Source organism: Meles meles, chromosome 18 (genome assembly GCF_922984935.1).
Source record: "Meles meles chromosome 18, mMelMel3.1 paternal haplotype, whole genome shotgun sequence".
Classification (NCBI taxonomy): Eukaryota; Metazoa; Chordata; class Mammalia; order Carnivora; family Mustelidae; genus Meles; species Meles meles.
Window position 1 is genome coordinate 20,312,034 of NC_060083.1, and position 21,556 is coordinate 20,333,589.

At 41.0% G+C, this 21,556-nt stretch overlaps 1 protein-coding gene across 2 annotated transcripts in view; it reads left to right on the plus strand.

The window, feature by feature from the left end:
• Nucleotides 1-14,841, plus strand: part of CRLF3 (cytokine receptor like factor 3) — a 37,496-nt gene extending 22,655 nt beyond the window's left edge. For both annotated transcript variants that reach the window (XM_045984680.1, XM_045984679.1), the window contains exons 7-8: nt 12,186-12,298; nt 13,379-14,841. In XM_045984680.1, the coding sequence (XP_045840636.1) occupies nt 12,186-12,298; nt 13,379-13,635 (370 nt within the window). In that variant the 3' untranslated portion in view covers nt 13,636-14,841. The remainder of the gene's footprint in view (nt 1-12,185; nt 12,299-13,378) is intronic.
• Nucleotides 14,842-21,556: the final 6,715 nt, after the last annotated feature.

The following is a 21,556-nucleotide window of genomic DNA, read 5'->3' on the forward strand; positions in this document are numbered from 1 at the left end:
TTGATTGTTACAATAACCCAATGAAATAGGTGTAATTACCCATTTTAGGGATGAGAATACTAAGGCACACAGAAGTTAAGTCACTCACCCAAAGTCACATCGCTGGTAAATGGCAAAGCTAGCCTGTATCTTTTCTTTTTGTCTTTTTCACAGCAGAGTGAGTAAATGTGATTCTAGTTAGTGTTGCAATCTATAGTTTGTCTATGTCTGTATGCTTCCCTCTTTTGCTTTTCCCTCCTCTATGACCCTTTCCCCCCGGTGATGGTGACCTAATGCTCCCCTGATTTTAAATCCTTCCTCTGTGAACACAGGAAGGTCTAATAGATGGCATACTTCTGTTTTGTTCTTTTCTGTCATTCAGTAAATATTTAAGACATTGGAAATTACCCAAATGGATGAAAATCCACTTACTATCTCTAGGTAGTTAAGTGGATTTAGTGCATTTAGTAGGCCTCAAGAAATCATTGGTTCTTCCTCCTTTTCCAAAGATGTCTAACCAGGCCCCATTTGGAAGGGTGATTAACTCCAACTTCATTCGGCTCACTATTACCATAGCCAGACCTTTGCATTTTTGTCATTTTTCTTTTGAATGTGGAATGGAAATGTCTTCTTTCCCTGTTGAAAGGAATTGCAGGCATCAGCAGTGAAGCCAGAAGATGGGGGTGCAGGGTGGCCTCTATGGGGGAGGAGCACATGGGTCCACTTGAGTACAGAAGGTAAAACTTTATTCAGCTTTTTGAGGGTGTGTGAACGCATCGCAGAAGGAAGATTCTACTCCTGCAGGCAGTGCCTTGTTACTCAGCTCAGTCGGTTCCTGCTGAAGTTGCTGGAATGCGCAGAGTTGTAGAAGCCAAGAAACCTGTTACTGGCGGGCTCTACCAGTCTCTAGAGCCTGGTCTCATTTGGCAACCAGGTCTCCTAAGCAACCCTCTCCTGCCAGGCCGCTTCTTGATTTTCTGTCTGAACAGTCCTACTTTCCCTTTCCTTGCTTCCAAGATTTCCTGATCTTACTGTTTTGTTTTGTTTTTTAACCATATTTTTACTTTCTCCTCTCTACCATCTGCTTTCTTTAAAACAGCATCCTTTCAAACAGCCTTCGTTAATCCTCCTAACCTAGGAGGTTACTGTCTTCCTTTTACAGATAAAGAGACAGAAGCACAGGGACCATGGGACGTTTAAGTATTCAAATCCTGCCAGTCTAGCCTGGAAAGTCTGTGCTCTTAACCTCCCCATAGGTCATGTGAGGTGGGGCACCAAGAGCCGATAACAGGCTAGCTATTTTTTGTTATAAACGTTTTCTTTAAAAGAACATAAAAATTTAATATTACAGTTACAGTTATTGATTGCTGTGTAACAAACCACCCCAAAACTCGAAGCTTAAAACCGTAGTCATTTATTTTGCTCAGGAAGCTGCAGTTTGCAGAGGTTGGTGAGGACAGCTCATCTCTGCTTCTGTTAGTAGCTGCCGTAGTTTGATTAGAGATGGTGGGTCTGCTTTCAAGATGGCTCGCTCACATGGCTGACAAATGGATTCTGGTTCTGGGTGTCTCTCCCCATGCAGACCTCTCTGTGGGCTGCTTGGGCTTCCTCACAGCATGGTGGCTGGGTTCCAAGATTGAGCATCCTAAGAGATAGGAAATGGAAGCTGCAGAAGCTGCCAGTTTTTAAGGCCTGGGCCTAGAAGTTGACATAATATCACTTCTACCATATTCTACTGTTCATTCAAAGTCTAGATCCCAGAGGAGGGACATAGATCCCACTTTTTTTTTTTTTTTTTTAAAGATTTTATTTATTTATTTGACAGAGAGGTCACAAGTAGGCAGAGAAGCAGGCAGAGAGAGAGGGGGAAGTAGGCTCCCCACTGAGCAGAGAGCCCCACGCAGGGCTCGATCCCAGGACCCCAAGATCATGACCTGAGCCGAAGACAGGCTTAACCCACTGAGCCACCCAGGCACCCCATAGACTCTGCTTCTTGATGGAAGAAGTGTCCAAGAATTTGGGGGCTTTACTTTAGAAATGCTGTGGTTGATAACTGTTAGGGGCCATTTGGTTTAATGCTTACCTTTGGTTAAGTGTTAGCATGCCCTTTTCTGAATAAATTTAAGCTTAAGGAATCTTTTTTTGTATAAGGCTGGTTTCTTTCATTTCATCACCAGGTATATCTTCAATTCTAACTGTTAGCTCCTCATATTAAAAAAAAAAAAAAAACTTACTAATTTATTCTTTCCTGAGAAGATTAGGAATAGGGCATAGTCCCTACTAGGATAAGGAAGTTAATTTGTTTTGGGGTGACTGTCTGGCTCAAAGGAGCATGTGATTCTTGATCTCGGGATCATGAGTTCGAGCCCCACATTGGATATAGAGATTACTTAAATAAACTTAAAAAAAAGTTAATTTAGAGTCTTTGAAATCTTGTTGGTTTCTCCTTATACTGAGAGAGAATGCATTGTCCTGGGAAGAATACAGCTTTGTTAGGATTTATGTTTTGCTAAAGTGGTTTCCTCTAGAATATGATACACAGTCCTTTCAGTTTAGAGTTTGATTCTTATGACAGATATGGGAATGCCAGACAGAAGAGTTTTCCCCCATGACTCTTGATTATATAGACTTGGGTGAGGTAAGACAGCTGGTTTCCTAAGTAGATGGCCTTTAAGATTATATACTCTGGGGCGCCTGGGTGGCTCAGTGGGTTAAGCCGCTGCCTTCGGCTCAGGTCATGATCTCGGGGTCCTGGGATCAAGTCCCACATAGGGCTCTCTGCTCAGAAGGGAGCCTGCTTCCCTCTCTCTCTCTCTCTGCCTGCCTCTCTATCTACTTGTGATCTGTCTCTGTCAAATAAATGTTTAAAAAAAAAAAAAAAAAAAAAAAGATTATATACTCTGGCTTTTAGTTTGTCTCTAGATGGAGTGTTTCATGATATCATGAAGGTGTATCTGCTTTGAAGTCTTCACCTATAACAGTTCTTCCATATAATATAAGGAATGTTTCTTAGGCCTTTTTCCTACCCATTTTCTCTCTGTCTTAAACTACTTTTCTAAAATGTAAGGACAGATCTTCTAATCAACTCCAGTCTTTGAATGAGGGTAGTGATTTCTGTTCAACCTTTTCTCCATTCACATGGTATCTATAGTACTTGGCTGGGAATGTGGCATTTAAGAAAAAAGGCGGGGGAAAACCCCAGAATCTTTGACTCAACATAGAGTAATGCGTTTATAAATTAGTATAAGAAAGATCCAGGGGCGCCTGGGTGGCTCAGTGGGTTGACTGTGAATTTCGGTTCAGGTCATGATCTCAGGGTCATAAGATTGAGCTCTGTATCAAGCTCTGAGCTCAGGGTGGAGTCTGTTCGTCCCTCTTCCTTTCCTCCCCCAACACACACGCTGTCTCTTTCACAAATAAGTGAATAAATAAAATCTTTAAAATGCTAAAAAAAAAAAAAGAAAGAAAGAAAGATCTAGACTGCTCTGCAATGCAGAGGAAGGAAAAGTTACTTTTAGTTGAGGGATTGGTGAAGGCTTAGTGCAGCTAGAAGTGGACAGGACAGTTCAGGTGGGGAAACAAAGCAAGAACCAAAGATATGGAGCAGGAAAAAATACAGAGAGCAAGTAGTAAGTCTGGATCAGGTTAATGGAGACAAGCAGTATGGTCAGAGAGGGTCCCAGACAGGTAGGAAAAGCCTTTGAACAAGCTGTATATATCTCTTTTTCTTTTTTTTAAACATAGGCATTTCTTTTTTTTTTTTTTTTTGAAAGATTTTATTTATGTATTTGTCAGAGAGCACGCATGAGAGAGAGCACAAGGAGGGAGTGGGAGAGGGAGAAGCAGGCTCCCTATTGAGCAAGGGAGCCCAGTGTGGGACTCGATCCCAGAACTCTGGGATCCTGACCTGAACTGAAGGCAGATGCTTAACTGACTGAGCCACTCAGGTGTCCCAGTATTTCGTTTTTAATTACTCAAACATATACCCTTTGGGAGGTCGCCTGTGCCCATTTACAGGGAGGATATTTGATACTGCAGAGGTCTCCATCCCTCCCCCTAACAAGACAGGTCTCACCAAATCAGGTTTATGTTACATTGTTTTGGGGACAGGAGCATGCTTTCCATTTGACTTTTCATGAATTCACAAGTTGAGCTAGACTATACAAAATGTTAATAGCCAGCTAGCATTTGTTGAACCTTACTGTGTGTTAGTTGTTTTTTTTTTTCTTTTTAAGATTTTATTTATTCATTTGACAGAGAAAGACCACAAGCGGGGGAGTGGCAGGCAGAAGGAGAAGCAGGCTTCCTGCTCAGCAAGGAGTGCAGTGTGTGGCTCCATCCCAGGATCCCAGGATCATCACCCGAGCTGAAAGCAAATGCCCAACTGACTGAGCCACCCAGGCCCCCCTGTGTGTTAGTTCTTAAGTACTTAATGAGTTGATGTCTATAAATCCTCATTACATTCTCATGAATTAGATATATTTTATATATATGGAAACTGAGATGTCAAAAGATTAAGCAACTTGGGAGGCCTGGGTGAATCCGTTAAGTGCCCTACTCTTTTTTTGTTTTTTTTTTAAGATTTTATTTATTTGAGAGAGAGATAGCAAGAGAGAACACGAGTGGGAAGGAGAGGGATGGCAGATGCTTAACTGACTGAGCCCCCCAGGTTCCCCAAATGCCTAACTCTTGATCTCAGTTCAGGTCTTGGTATCAGGGTCATGAGTTCGAGCCCCCCATTGGGCTCCACACTGAGCATGGAGTCTACTTAAAAAAAAAAAAAAAAATTAAGCAACTTGCCTGAGGTTGTGCAGGTTATTATACTAGTGTCAAGATTCGAATCTTGACAGTCTGGCCCTGTAGGACTCTGCTGTGACTTTGTGAGGTGGAAGACCATTGGAGGACATAGAGCAAACCTCACCCGACCTATGTTTTACAAGTCGATTGGCTGCTGTCTGGAAAATAGTCTGGGAAGTGGTATGGGTACAGGCCGGGAGACTAGTCAGGAAGCTATAGCGATAATGCTGGTGAGAGCTAATGGTGGCTTGAACCAGGATGGGGCAGTGGAGGTAATGATGAATGGTCAGAATCTGGTCAGATCTATATATATTTTAAAGATTTTTATTTATCAATTTGAGAGAGAAGGAGAGAGAACGAGTAGAGGAGAGGGGCAGAAGGAGAAGCCGACTCCCTGCCAAGCAGGGAGCCCCATGCAGGGCTTGATCCCAGGACCCCGGGATCTGACCTGAGCCACACAGGAGCCCCTGAATCTGGATATATGTTAAAGGAAGGACTGGCAGGATTTACTGGTGGATTGCTTGTGGTAGGTGAGTCAAGTGTGACAAGGTTTTTGGTCTAAATAACTGTTGGGAAAAATTATCATTTACTGAGGTTTGTAAGACTGTAGGAGGAGCATACTTCTGGTGAATAATCATTTTGTTCTATCAAATGTTAAATTTAAGTTCCTCATTAGACCTACAAGTGAAGATGCTGAGGAGACAGTTGGAAAATCTGGAGTTCAGTGAAAAGAGCCAGGTTGGAGAGTTTTTGATAAAAAAATTTAGATTAAATGAATAATCTTGGATTGCGATTGCTGGGTCAGATTAGGTTTATCTAAGGAACTATCAAACTCTGTTCTAAAGTGGCCATGCCATTTTCCATTCCCACCTGCACGTATGAGATTTTCGGTTGTTCTTCATCCCTACCCGCATTTGGTATTGTCAGTTGTTTATGTTCTTTTTTATTTTTATTTTTTTTTTTTAAGATTTTATTTATTTATTTGACAGACAGAGATCACAAGTAGGCAGAGAGGCAGGCAGAGAGAGAGTAAGAAGCAGGCTCCCTGCTGAGCAGAGAGCCCGATGCGGGGCTCGATCCCAGGACCCCGGGATCATGACCGGAGCCGAAGGCAGAGGCTTAACCCACTGAGCCACCCGGGCGCCCCTATGTTCTTTTTTAAAAATATTTCATTTTATTCTTCTAAGTAATAGTGATCAGTGTGGGGCGTGAACTCACGACCCCAAGATTAAGGGTCACACGCTCTACCAACGGAGCCAGCCAGAGTATCCCCCCTTATTTTTGCTTTCAGCTATTCTATATACATGTAGTTGTAGCTTATTGTGATTTTCATTTTCTTTTTGATAGCCAAAGATAGTATCTTTTCCAATGCTCATTTATTGTCCATTTGTATATCTTTGTTGGTAAAGTGTCTTTTCAGATCTATTGCCTATTTAGAACAATTTTTTTTTATTATTGAAATTTGATGAATATAAGTCTTCTGTTTTTGTTTTTGTTTTTATTAGTCTGAGGCTTGTCTTTGTGTTTTCTTAGCAATGTCTTTTATGGATTATAAGTTGTTAATTTTGATGAGATACAATTTATGCACTCATCCAGTGCTTTTGGTATTGTATCTAAGAAGTCTTTGCTGTAATACTAGGTCACAAGATGTTTTTCCTATGTGGGGTGCCTGGGTGGCCCAGTCAGTTAAGCATCTGCCTTCAGCTCAGGTCATGGTCCCAGGGTCCTGGGATCGAGCCCCACATTGGGCTCTCTGCTCAGCGGGGAACCTGCTTCCCCTCTCTCTGCCTGCTTCTCTGCGATGAGGGATGTGATCTTGTGATCTTGTGATCTCTCTCTCTGTCAAATAAATACAATTTAAAAAAAAATAAAAAAATAAATTTTATATTCAGATCTGTGAGACATTTTGAGTTACTCTTAGTGTAGTATATGAAATATGGGTTGAATTCACTTTCGTTTAGCATCTAGTCCAGTAGTTCCTGCACTGTTTGTTGAGAGACTGTCCTCTCTCCATTGAATTGCCTTTGTCAAAGATCAATTGATCGTATGTGTAGGAATCTGTTTCTGGACTCTTGTTTCATTGAGCTGTGTGTTTCTCCTTTCCCAAAACTGTAATCTTGATTACTATACCTTTTTAGTAAGTCTTGATATCAAGTAGTAGGATTCTTCCAACTTCATTCTCTTTTTGTTTTAGTATTCTAGTTCCTCTTTCTTTCTATTTAACTTTAGATTCAGGTTTTCTATTTCTAAGAAAATTTTTTTTACTGGGATTTTAATCAAGATTGACTTATGGGGCGCCTGGGTGGCTCAGTGGGTTAAGCCTCTGCCTTCGGCTCAGGTCATGATCTCGGGGTCCTGGGATCGAGCCCCGTATCGGGCTCTCTGCTTGGCAGGGAGCCTGCTTCCTCCCCTCTCTGGCTGCTGCTCTGCCTACTTGTAATCTCTCTCTCTCTCTCTGTAAAAAAGAAAAAAAAAATTTTTTTTTTCTCCTAGGGTGACTCTAACGTGCTGTGGAGTTTGAGGACAGCCGCTTTAAGTTCATTAAAAAAAAAAAAAAAAAAATTTTGACTTAAATCTATAGATCAGTTTGGGAATAATTGGCATTTTAATATTTTGATTGTTTCAATCTGTGGATATGGTAATTTCTTAATTTAGTTTTTTAAAAAATGTCTTTCATCATTGTTTTGTCATTTCTCTTTTTCCTGTCTCATTACATTATTATTATAAGAAGTGTGATTCTGAATAGCAGTGTTGAAAGCTTACATGCTTATTCCACATCTTAGCAGGAAAGCATTCAGTCTTTCACATTAGGGATGATGCTAGCTATAGGGGTTTTTTGTTTGTTTTCTTAAGGATTTTATTTTTAAGTAATCTCTGTACCCAGTATTGAGCTGGAACGTAATTATAACCCTGAGATCAAGCATTGCATTCTCTACTGACTGCCAACCAGGTGTCCGAGCTGTAGGTTTTTGTAGATACCTTCGGTGAGGTTAAGAAAGTTCCCTTCTTGCGGGTGCCTGGATGGCTCAGTTGGTTGGTGTCTGCCCTTGGCTCAAGTCATGATCCCAGCATCCCTGGATTGAGCCCCACATCGGGCTCCCTGCTCAATGGGGCGTCTGCTTCTCCCTCTCCTTCTGCTCCTCCCCCGCTCATGCCCTCTCTCTCACTTTCTCTCTCAAATAAATAAAATTAAAAGTTCCATTTTAATTATGCTTTGCAGGGAGTTTTATCCATAAGTGAATGTTTAATTTTGTCTAATAATTTTTATACTTTTCTTAATGTAATTATGCTGCTTTTCTTTTGTTAATATGGTGAATTAAAGTGATAAATTTTTTGAACATTAAACCAGCTTTGCATTCCCCATAGAACCTCCACTTTGTCTTATATTGTCTTTATATGTTCTGCCAGATTTGGTTTTTAATACTTTTGGGGGATTTTTATATCTCTTCATGAGAAAGCTATTTCTCTTTTTTCTTATGATGTTTTCGGTTTTGGTTTTAACCAGACTAGAAAGTGAGGTGGAGAGGCGCCTGAGTGATTCATTCGGTTAAGTGTCTGCCTTGGGCTTGGGTCATGATCCCAGGGTCCTGGGATTGAGCCCCACATTGGGCTCCCTGCTCAGCGGAGAGCCTGCTTCTCCTTCTCCCTATGCCTGCCACTCTGCCAGCTTGTGCTCTCTCTCTCCGTCAAATAAATAAAATCTTAAAAAAAAAAAAAGTTAATTGAGGTGGGAAGTGTTTCTTCCTCTTTTCTTTCCAGAACTGTTGGTGTAAAATTAGTATTATTTCTTCCTTAAATGTTTGATAGAACTCACCAATATGCCATTCTACAATTTTCTTTGTTGGAAGATTTCCAATATCTGTAGTAGATAGAGGACTATTCATGTTACCAGGTTTGTTTTGAAAGAGGACAAAAGCTATTTTAGGATTTGTATCATGATCATTGTATTTCTGTTTCAGATATATTTCAGAAATCCTTCTTTCCAATGACTTGTTAAGGCACCTCTTCTTTCTCTTATTCCTGATGCGTCAAGCCGGGCAGGGATCTTGTTGATATAAGGCTCATTCTCTATTCCTTGGGCTAGTTTTCCTGTTAGTGACACACAGACTGACTGTCTGTGTTCCAGGGAGCACTCTGCAATGTTCTCAGCAGTGTGCGAGGGTACTGATGTCACTGCACCAAGGTAATTGATGTCATACTTGTCAGAATTGAGTATTGTTGTTTCTAATCAGTCTGTAGCTGATAGGCTAAAATAAAAATTTCATTTTATTTCTTATATTTATCATAAAGTTGGATATTTTTCATATATTTATTAGCTAAGCAACTGAATTTTTGGATTTTGCTCCAAGCATTCACTGTGAAGAAAAACCTTTTGAGACTGTGTAAGAACGAGAATGTGTCACTTAAATCCAAAGTGGGGCGCCTGGGTGGCTCAGTGGGTTAAAGCCTCTGCCTTCGGCTCAGGTCATGATCCCAGGATCCTGGGATCAAGCCCCACATTGGGCTCTCTGCTCAGCTTCCCTTCCTCTCTCTCTGCCTGCCTCTCTGCCTACTTGTGATCTCTGTCAAATAAATAAATAAAATCTTAAAAAAAAAAAATTCTGTCTTTGAGTTTGGACAATTTGATTATAATGTGTTTCACTGTGATTTCTTGGGTTTATCCTATTTGGTGTCTATTAGGCTTCTTGAATCTAAATGTCCATTTCCTGCTCCATATTTTCAGTTGTTATTTCTGTAAAGATTTTATTATTTATTTAATTTGACAGACAGAGATCACAAGTAGGCAGAGAGGCAGGCAGAGAGAGAGGGGGAAGCAGGCTCCATGCTGAGCAGAGAGCCCAATGAGGGGCTTGATCCCAGGACCCCGAGATCATGACATGAGCCAAAGGCAGAGGCTTAACCCACTGTACCACCCAGGTGCCCCTCAGCTGTTATTTCTTTAAATGAACATTCTGCCCCTTTCTCTCCTCTCCATGAGTCTCTTAGACTTTCTTCATTCCTTTTTCTTTTGTCCCTGTTTTGGATAATTTCAAATGACCTGTGTTCGAATTTGATGTTTCTTTCTTCTTCTTGGTTGTGTAATGTTACACTTCTCTTGTGAATTTTTCAGTTATTATTGTACTCTTCAGTTCCAGAATACCTGTCTAGTTTTTTTTAGATATATATTTTTCATCTCTTTGTTGGTATTCTAATTTTACTCGTGTCTTATTTTCTTGACCTTGTAGAGCATCTTTATGATGGTTGTTTTGAATTGTTTGTCAGATAATCCATGTCTCCATTTTATTAGGATAGTTTTTTAGAAGACTTTATTTATTTGAGAGAGAGAGAGAGAGAGCGTGCATATGAGCTCAAGTTGGGAGAGGGAGGGGGAAGAATTGCCAGGGGTGAGTGCAGAGCCCGACATGGGGCTTGACCTCACAACCCTGCGAGCATGACCTGAACTGAAATCAAGAGTTGGATACTCAACCAACTGAGCCACCCAGGTGTCCTCATTAAGGATAACTTTTTTGAGATCTACTTTAGTTTTTTATTTGTTTGTCCCATGTTTTCCTGTTTCTCCAAATGTTTTACAATTTTTGTGTTGGGATCTATACATACGAGAAAACATCCGCCTCTCCCAGTTTTTGACCTGGTTTTATGCTGGAAAAGACCCCGCAGATGAATTCAGCTAGAGATGCTGGGAGCCTCTGACACCTCTCTTGGGAGGATGTGACTTCCCTGTGCTAGGGAGTGCAATTTCTCAACCAGAGAGCTTCCTGGGTCTTTCAGGAGCTCGTATCTCTTGCTCCCTCTGGTGCCTGTTTGTGGCACTGCCTATTCTGATGTTTCAGCAGCAAGCAGCCCTGTTCTGTCTTGTACTCAGTGGCCACCAGGCATCCAGAGTTTGCCAGCTCCCCATCAGTGCCCACATGCAATGAGACAGATAGCATCCCTTTGAGCATCCCTGTGAAAAGCTGGTGCAGAAGAACATTCAGTTCTTTCTTCCTCCCAGGGTGAGAACTCAAGTTATGCACCTGCTCTGAGTCACACCCAAGTTGACTCCTCTTGTTTCTTTGGTCTTAGCAGCATTCAGGCAACCATGCTGTGCTTGTTCTGTCCATGCTCTAAATGAGGCGCAACAGAAATCAGTCCTTCAGGCAACTTTCCAAAGAGCTGGAATGTTGGATGCATGCTCCACTCCTCTTTCTCTCCCTGTCCCAAAGGAAAAGTCAGAAGCCCGGGTGTTCTTGCCAGGCACTGAGCTGTGTAGCTTTGGAGAGGGACTGACTTGGGAAAGTGAAATTTCTCTTCTTAACCATTTCACTGCAGCTGTTTTCAGCTTGTGGTCCCTTGAGGGACTGCAGCCTCTTAACTAGATTCTGGAAATCTCATAAAGGTTTTTTGGTCTGTATATCACTGTTAAAGCAGTGTTTCTGTGGTAGAAGGAGGACTGGGACTTAGGAGTCTGCCATCTTGCTGACATCAGTCTCCTCTTCTCCGTACTTCTTAAGACTGCTGGTTTAGAACTAAGTGAAATGACTTCAGAAACCTGCCCACATGTTTATTTTGATCCTATGTGTTTGCCACTTTGTAACAAAGACATTTTCAGGACATAACAAGTATAAATAATCACCTCTTCCCTTGGTACAGCTACATTCTGTTCCTTGCTAATTTTTCTTTTTCTATACTTGCAAAATCTGGCTTTCTGGAACGGAGGGAAAGATGCATCTGGTAGTAGAGATACAGGTTGACTTTATATGTAAGTTTCCTATTTCTAGAATGCATAAGGATGTATTTTGAGACTAAAACACAAAAAGAAATGCTTGAACCTTCCACATAGGAAGTTCAGCAAGCAAAATGTGTTAGTAACTATTTTATCTACTTCTTAAAATTTATGTCTATTTTTAGAGGCTTTTAATAGTTGATTAACAGTAATCAAACCACTGCATAGACTCTCACTTTGAAGGTTTAGGTGTGATGGCAGGCAAGTATCATGGCAAGTATGACAAGTTTTCTGTGTGTCTAGAGCCAGAACCTAAAAATGGGAATGCGCTGTCGTAGCTGTGAATAGCTACCGTAGGCGTCTACAGTCAGAATGCCTCAATTCCTGTCTTGGGTCCAGCACTCAGCCAGGTGAATAGGGTCAGGTTACTTAGCCTCTTTTTAATCTTGTTTTTTCTCATGGATAAAATGGGTATGGTAATAAGAGCACCTACCTCATGGGTTATTAGGGGAATTCAATGAGATGTTTGATATAGATATAAAATTTTTAGATCAGTGCCTGGAATTTAGGAACTGCTGAATTTTCGTTGGGTATTATTAAGAGCAAGTTTGATGAGATTGCTCTTTTTAACCTTAGTGACTGTTAGATATATAAAAAAAAGGAGAACAAGGAGACGATTAATGATCTCTCTCTACCTCATTTCCAGAGTTGAAACCGTGGGGCAGCCAGACAGAAGAGACAGTATAGGAGTGTGTGCAGAAAAACAGAATGGATATGACTCTCTGCAGCGGGACCAAGCCGTGTGCATCAGTACAAATGGTAAGAGACACACGACTGCTGTTCTCTTTGAAGTACGTGAATTGCTGGAGTAAGATGTGAATCTGTCCCAGCCACCACACGTCTATAGCAGGAGATGAGAAAGTTTAAGTCTTTATGATATACCTGTATGGCTACTATGTGCCAGGCATTACTCTCTTCCCTTTACAAAGAATAAATCATTTACTCCTTTTAGCAATTTGTCAAGGTGGGAAGTAGTATTCTACCCATTTTATAGGTGATGAAAACCAAGCCACAGAGAGGTTGAGTGACTCGCTTAAACTCCCATAGCTCAGAGGTGACTGAGTTGGGATTTGCACTAGGCAGTCTATGTCTGGATTCCGTGGGCATAGGTCATCTGAATTCAACAATTGGTGAACTGAAGAGAGAGTTTACTTAATTTGTTATACCTCCCTAGGGTTCTTTGGCCCCTTACTCGATAGTCATCACACATTTTTTTTTTTTAATTTTACTTTTAAAAAGATTTTATGTATTCATTTGCAAAAGAAAGGAGAAGGGAAAGGGAGGAGGGAGAGAGAGGAGCAGACTCCCCGCTGAGCAGGAACCCAACTTGGGCTCGATCCCAGAACCCTGATATGACCTGAGCTGAAAGCAGACACTTAACCAATGAAGTCACCTGGGCGCCCAGTGATACAGTAATCACACTTTGGAAATCCCCTCTCCAGATGTGTTAATATGTTGTGGTGTGGGTCAAGCAGTAGGTAGAACAAGATTCTTGTTTATTTCATGTGCAACAATATTGCTATTCCACAGGATATAATTTTGTAATGGAATCAAGTTTCTTTTGATGCCATCCATGTGGGAAACTCAGTCTCTCTCCATTCTAGAAGAGTAGAACCCTGAATCAGAATTCTAAAATATGATTAAAGCTTTAACTTTTTCTCCTGCCTCGGGGATGGGGGTTAATTAACATGTTGAAATGCATTCTCTTTGATCAGTTGGCATTCCAAAATGTTTTCTTGATCTGAGTTGGGAAATTACCTATGTTATTGGTAATCTAGAATCCATTTCCATTCTTCATTATCGCTCACATGTAAATGACTCTTTACCTTAACATTTTAGGTGCAGTTTTTGTAAATGGAAAAGAAATGACTAATCAGTTGCCAGCAGTTACTTCTGGGTCCACTGTCACGTTTGACATTGAAGCTGTGACTCTAGGATCCACCAATAATAACGAAGGAGGAAACTTCAAGCTTCGAGTGACTATTAGCTCAAATAACAGAGAGGTGGTTTTTGATTGGTTGCTCGAACAATCTTGTGGTTCTCTTTATTTTGGTTGCTCGTTTTTCTATCCTGGATGGAAAGTGTTGGTATTCTAGATTTTGGGGTGATTACTTTGGTTTTGCAGGGTTTTAAATGTAGCTGTCATCAGCTGAGTTTAATTATAATTGGTTAAAAAAATTGTTAGATTCATCTCTCATTTAAGCCATTGGAAATGGAAATTGTTGACTGGATTTATTTTGGAGTATTTTAGCGACAAGAGATTTGACTATTGTGGACAAAATTGTAGTGCAGTCAGTCTTACAGCATAGGGTTAATTGAAATATCAGCATCATAATACAAATGAAATTGGCTTTTAAAGTATGAGGAGATACAGGAAGCCCGACACCCTTCCACTGCGTACTTCTTAAAAAGTTGATTATTAGAACACAAAAACTTAATGTAACATTATCTTACTAAATTTCTATCCTTTTTAAGGATCCCAGGCCATGTAACACTTTAGGATCAAACAGTAGAACTAGAGCAGCCAGAAGCTGGAGTTCTGTAACTTACAATCACTCGTGTGCTCTCCGCATGAGTGGTCAATATGCTCTCCATGTTCAGGTATTTGTAAGCAGTATTGAATTTTATCTCACGTTCAGTAATCTTTAAAGTCCCAAAAGTGTGATAATTTTTGCATTGTTAAAAATTACGGAGCAAATGTCTACAATAGGCAGAGTATTTTCTTTCTTCTGTCAGTGCAGTTCGATCCATGCTAGACTAGAGGACTTTTACAGGGTAAAACTATGCATGAAAGTAGTATGTGATTGCAGCAGCGGCCGTTCACATCGATGTGACGTGCACGTGTGCATAGCCCGCCTCAGCCATGTGCATGTTACTACCCGGAGGGTATGAGCTTCAGTCCAGTTTAATGTCAGTTTTATAAACGGTCTTTCAGTGGACCAAACAGATACAAGATAAATACTTGACCTATTTTTTTGAAAGACTTAAAATTTGTTTAAGATATTTATTTGAAGGACCTACTTAGTATGTAAAAATGATTATCTTAACTCGCTCTACCAGCCTACAGATTTTTTTTAATGTGAATTTTTTTCCTTCATTTTTAACAGTACAAATGTGGAAAAGCAAGTTTGATATTTTTGTAAGATAATTTATTTGGGGATTCGGATTCCCTGTTAGACAATCATGACCTTTTCCCCTTGCCTTTTTATATATAAGTCAGCCGTCTTTCATTTGTCTAGTGGTTGTTAAGATGTGCTAGAACGTCCAGCTGTCGGAAACAAAATAAAAAACTGAAAGTTAAATGTGTGTGTTTTTTCTTCTGTGAGATTTGATGAATTCAATTTTAATCTTTTAGGTAAAGGGAGAAAAGGATTTCTAATGTCTTTTTTTTTTTTTAGATTTTATTTATTTGACAGAGAGTGAGAGAGATCACAAGTAGCAGAGAGGCAGGCAGAAAGAGAGGGAGAAGCAGGCTCCCTGCTGAGCAGAGAGCCCGATGTGTGGGGCTCAATCCCAGGACCCTGGAATCATGACCTTAGCCGAAGGCAGATGGTTAACCCACTGAACTATCCAGGTGCCCCTGTTTTTTGTTTGTTTGTTTGTTTTTTTAAGATTTTTTTTCATTGGGGCGCCTGGGTGGCTCAGTCAGTTAAGCATCTGCCTTTGGCTCAGGTCGTGATCTCAGGGTCCTGGGATCGAGCCCCATGTTGGGCTCCCTGATTGGCAGGAAGCCTGCTTCTCCCTCCCCCTCTCCTTCTCCTCCCCCTCTTTGTGCTCGCTCATGTGGTTTCTCTCTGTCCAATCACGACTTAGAGAGAGAGAGCTTGAGAAAACACAAACTGGGGGAGGGGCAGAGGGAGAACAACACTTCCCACTGAGCACAGAACCTGACAGGGTCCCAGAACCCAGTGTCCCAGGTCCCAGAACCCTGAGATCATGACCTTAAGTCAAATGCATAACCAACTGAGCCACCCAGGCGCTCCTTTCTCTGGTCATTTTAATACAGTATCATTGTAACTTGTGACAAGTTACTTATACTTTCTTATATTCTGTGTATCGGATACCGAACATAGTGCCCGACACATGACATGTGTACGGTAAATGTTGGGTTGAGTGAATGCGGATGGATTATTTTCTCTAGAACATCTTCATCTCGTTCGCTTCATTTGTCAAATATTTACTGAATGTCATTTTTTTCTTATCCTCCACAGGAGAGTCACGTCTTAAATTTATATGTATAGGATCTGCCTTTTCGCAGAAATGATTAAAACCTAACTTATTCTAGATGGGTGTGGATTGTAATATTTTGACCTTTGAAAATAATTTAAATATTGCTTTCTTTTTTGAAGACTTATTTTTAAGCGATCTCTACACACAACATGGGGCTTGAACCCACAACACATATGATCCAAGAGTTTCATGCTCACTGACTGAGGCAGCCAGGTGCCCCTGCCCTTGAACTGTGAACTTACGATTTTGTTCAAAGCCAACTCATTTTCTTTAAACAGATAAAGGAACCCTGTATTGCAAATCCATTGTGTGCTTGGAGGGACGAGAGAGTTTAGGTGATGATAATTATAACAACTATAAGAATTGACATTTATTGAGCTCCTACTCTGTGCCAGGCACAAATGCTAGATTTTCAAAATACATTTATTATATCATTTAATCCACATGTGCTCCTTACTGTCCTGTTATTACCGTTGTTTCACTCTACAGACAATAAAACTTAGGTTCAAGAGATGTGAACTAATATATCTAAGGTCCGGACCAGTAACTAGTCTAGTCGGGATCCTAGCCCAGAGCTGATCCACTCTGCGGCCCCTGCTCGTAACCATTGTGCTCCCAGGAAGAGTGGACACTAAGGGGAAAGGCTCAGGGGTAGATAAGAATCACCAACGGGATCCAAGGTAGCAGTTGCTGGAATGGCACTGAGAAAGGAAAGGCTGACTGTCTCTGCCTGAAGATCTCAGGGAGCAAAGTCAGTCTCAAAAGGTGAGTGGAAATTGGTGAAGCCCAGCGCTGGCATCTGAAGCAGAAGGGAAGGAACTTACCATTCTGGCGGAGGTGGGAACTGCGTGTGTCACGGCGAGGGGCATGGTGTGTGAGGTCTCGGTGAGGGGCTGAGGGGTGCGGAGAAGTCGCATGGCATGTTTGTTTTGAAACTGACAAATTTGGATACCTGGGTGGCTGAGTGGGTTAAGCCTCTGCCTTCGGCTCAGGTCATGATCTCAGGGTCCTGGGATCGAGCCCCACATTGGCCCCTTTGCTCAGCGGGGAGCCTGCTTCTCCCTCTCTCTCTGCCTACTTGTGATCTCTGTCTGTCAAATAAATAAATAAATAAATCTTTAAAAAAAAAAAAGACTTGCATATTCTACTATTAATGGGTAGAATGTTTGATCTTGTAGAGTTCTACTGTATCTTTGCTGGCTTTCTGTCTAGTTGCTGTATCCGTTCTCCAGAGGGGAGTGTCAAAGTCACCAGTTATAACTGTGCATTCGTCTGTTTCTCCTTTTAGTTCTTTCCATTTTTGACTTATATCTTTTGTAGCACTTTGTCTTATGAATACACACTTAGAATTGCTGTATCTTTTTGGAGGATTGACTGTTTTATCTTAATGTCCTTCTCTGTCTCTGGTATTTTTCTTTCCTCCAAGGTCCATTTTATCTGATAATAATCTAACCTCTCCTTTCCTCTAATTAATGTTTGCATGATACATATTTTCCATCCTGTGCTTTCAACTTTTCTATATTAATATATTTGGAGTTAGTTTCTTGTAGATAGCATATAGCTGAGTCATGGGATTTTTTGTTTCGTTTTTAATTTGTTCTGTCAATCTCCAAGTTTTGTTTGGTCTATTTAGACCATTTACTTTTAATTTTATTATTGATATGTTAGGACTTAAGTTGGCCATTTTTCTTTGTTGTTTTCTGTCCTCTCTGTTTTTTTTGTTTTTGTTTTTTTTTAGATTTTATTTATTTGACACAGACACAGCGAGAGAGAGGGATCACAAGCGGGGGGGGGGGGGGGGGCCGGGAGTGGGAGAGGGAAAAGCAGGCTCCCTGCTGAGCAGGAAGCCCGATGCAGGGCTCTATCCCAGGACCCTGAGATCATGACCTGAGCTGAAGGCAGAGGCTTAACCCCTGAGTCACCCAGGTGCCCATGGCTCTCTTTTTTCTGCCTTCTCATGGGTTGCTTCAACAATATTTTGGAATTCCATTTTGATTTATCTATAGTGTTTTTGAGTGTCTCTTTGTGTAGCTTCTTCAGTAATTGTTCTATTAATATTATTATTATAATATTATATTTATTATATTATATATATTATATTATATATATTATATTATATTATATATAATATATATATTATATATTATATTTATATTATATATATTATATTTATTATTTATTATATATTATAATTATATTATTATAATAATATAATATAATAGTATAATAATATAATATAATAGTATTAATATGTATATATAACATACATATATACATAATAAACATATATATACATTAATATATGTGTGTTATATAACATATATTGTGTATGTGTGTTTATACAGATCTATGTGGAGCTATATCTACATTAGTATGGTAATGGCTTTTTTAATAATCAGGAAAGTTTTGGATTTCTGTGCATTAGCGAAAACAGGTACTAATGTAGGTCTTTGGTAAAGTGAAGTGGCGTAATGTGACCTTTCGGAAAGCAGGGGATATTGTTCACTTTACCCTGTTTGAGCTTATGAAAAGTGTCGTGGGAACACTCCGCTTTCAGAGAGCAGGGGATGTAAAACTTACCAGTTAATCGGTGTCATCGTTTCATCATTTCAAGTGAAATAATCCTTACATCTCTTTATCTTTCTCCATTTACAGCAACATTTTCTTTAAATATTTTCTCTATATACATTTAGAACCTTGCTAGACAATGTTGCCTTGATCATTAAAAAAAACTTTCAGAAAACTCAAGAGAAGCAATGCTTATTGTATTTATCTGTATTTCTCCTTACTGTGTTCTTTTTTCCTTCATGCTCTTCCAAGTTTCCTTCTGTTACTATTTCCTTTCTGTTTCAAAAACTTCCTTTAGCCATTCTTTTATGATAAGTCTGCTGGTGAAAAATTTCTCTTTGATTTCTTCTGTATGAGAATGTTTTGATTTTCCCTTTATTCCTGGAGGTTGTTTCACTGAACATAGGATTCAAGGTTGAAAATTCTTTTGTGCGTTTGTGTGTGTGCTGGGGGGGGGGGGGTGTCTTAAACTCATGACCCTGAGATCCAGACCTGAGCTGACATCAAGAGTCAGACACTTGGGTGCCTGGGTGGCTCAGTGGGTTAAGCCTCTGCCTTCGGCTCAGGTCATGGTCTCAGGGTCCTGGGATCGAGCCCCACATTGGGCTCTCTGCTCAGCAGGGAGCCTGCTTCCCCCTCTCTCTCTGCCTGCCTCTCTGCCTACTTGCGATCTCTCTCTGTCAAATAAATAAGATAAAATCTTTAAAAAAAAAAAAAAAAAGTCTGACACTTGACTAACAGAGCCCCCAGGTGCCCCCAACAATTCTTTTCTTTCAATACTTGGAAAGTATTACGTGACCTCCATGGCCTCTGACGAAATATCTGCTGTCATTTTCGTTGTTTTTCCTTGTAGATAAAGTGTCATTTTTCTGTAGTTGCTTTCGATATATATGTATTTTTTTGTCTTTAGTTATTGGAAGTTTAATTACGATGTGTCCTTGTATGGGTTTCTTTAGGGTTATCCTGTGTGTGTTCTTCAGCTTCTTGGAATGTTGGGTTTATGTAATGTGCCACATTTGGAAAGTTTTTAGCCATTATTTCAAGTACTTTTTTCAGCCCTGTCCTCTTTTTCCTTCTAGGACTCCATTGACACAAATTTTACATCTTTTGTGTATTCCCACTGATTCCTGAGGTTTTGTTGGTTTGAAGTTGGTTTTTTTCTCTGTCATTCAAATTAGGTAATGTATGTTGTTCTACTTCCAGTCCCCCGAGTCTGGCCTCTGTCACGTCCCTTCTGCTGTTGGGCCCATCCACTGAGCTTTCCATTATTTATTTTGGTTATTGTATTTTTCAGTTCAAAAATGCCCATTTGGATCGTCTCCGTACCCTCTCTTTCTGTGCCAGACTCTCTGTACTCTGCTGAGCCTGTTCATTTTTCATCTGTTTCTAGTGTGTTCGTAGGTGCTCGTTGAAACATTTTAATCATGGCTTTGGCAATGGGGAGTCTTACGTGTCCGTTGCACTGGGCCAAGGGATGTTCCGATAGCTAATTCAAACATCCTGGTGGTTCTGTGAGGGTGTTTCTGGAAAAGATTAGCATCTGAGCTGATGGACTGAGGAGAGCAGGTGGCTCCCCCGTGTGCTGGGCCTCACCCAATCTGTTGATGGCTTAAATAGAACAAAAAGGCGGAGAAAGGTTGAATTTGCTCTTTGCCCATTGAGCTAGGACATCCTCAGGGCTTCTGGTTCTGGGGCCTTCATTTCTGGACTGGAATCTACACCTTTGGCTCTTGGGCCTTTGAACTCCATCACCTGCTCTCCTGGGCTCCTAGCACGCAGACAGCAGATCTTGGCACTTCTCAGCTTCTATGACCGTTGATTGGTTCTGTTTTTCTGGAGAGCTCAATACGGTGCTTTTAAATCGTCAGCCTGGTGTTAGTATCTGTTGTCTTTCTTTATTCAGTTTGAGATCTTTCTGATTCTTCGGATGACAAGTGATTCTCTTTTGAAACGTGAGCATTTTGTGTTATGTTCTGAGACATGGGATCTTAATTAAACCTTGCCTTTCAGCTAGCTTTCTGACACCAGTCCAATGGGAAAAGATTGAGGGGAGGGGCACTGCCTCATTACTGCCCCGTAGGAGATGGAAGGGTAGCTTCCCCTAGGCCTCCATGGACAGCAAGAGGAGAGGCTTTGTTACTGGTGGCGTGGGCATTCCAGTTCCTTGTGTGGTCTGCAGTGGGGGTGGCCTTGTTCCTCTAGGTAGTGGTAAAAGTCCGGAGTCTCCACTGGTTTCTTCTGAGCCTTCATATCAGAGGGAGAGTGATCCTGTTACTGCTGGTGGGGGCAGAGGTCCAGGACAGCTCCTCCCTCACTCTGGAAACTGGGTGGCCTCATTGCTGCCCGGTGGGTGATGGCGTTGCCTGCTGGGTCTTCTCTGATGCCATTCAGCAGAGTGTTGGGATGTCTTGGTATGGCCTCATGAGTGTGGAAGTCTGGGTTCCCCATTTGGCCTATGCCAGCACAGGGCAGGGTAAGGACACACTCTCTGCTGTAGTTGTAGTTTCCTAGGGCATCCGTCACAAATTTCCAAAGTTTGGGTGGCTTAAATGGACAAATTGATTCTCACAGTTCCAGAGGCCGCTTGTGTGTGTGTGTGTGTGTGTGTGTGTGTGTGTGTGTGTGTGTGTGTGTGTGTTTAAAAAAAGGGGGCGCCTGGGTGGCTCAGTGGGTGAAAGCCTCTGCCTTCGGCTCAGGTCATGATCCCAGGGTCCTGGAATTGAGCCCCGCATCGGGCTCTCTGCTCAGCGGGGAGCCTGCTTCCTCCTCTCTCTCTGCCTACTTGTGATCAGTCTGTCAAATAAATAAATAAAATCTTAAAAAACCAAACACAAACAAAATATTATGAAGGCAGATTTGGGAGTCACTTCTCCAAAGTAACTAAAAGTCCCCACCATGATTGTTTTGCGAATCTAAATGTGTTCTGCTGGAGACTGCCCTTTATTCTGAAATAATCTTTCCTGTTCTTTTTGTACTTTATAAAATGAAAGTGCCAGTAGATGTCAGACAGGTTTGTTTGCAAATCTCACCAGACAAAACAAAAAGAAATGTGAAAAAGATATATTACTGGTCTATGAAGAGCACAACTCCAAGGTCTGCTCAATAGCCCACATTGCCTGATACATGGCCATCTGAAAAATATTTTAAAAGTTAAAAAAAAAAAATGGGGGCACCGGGTGGCTCAGTGGGTGAAAGCCTCTTCCTTTGGCTCAGGTCATG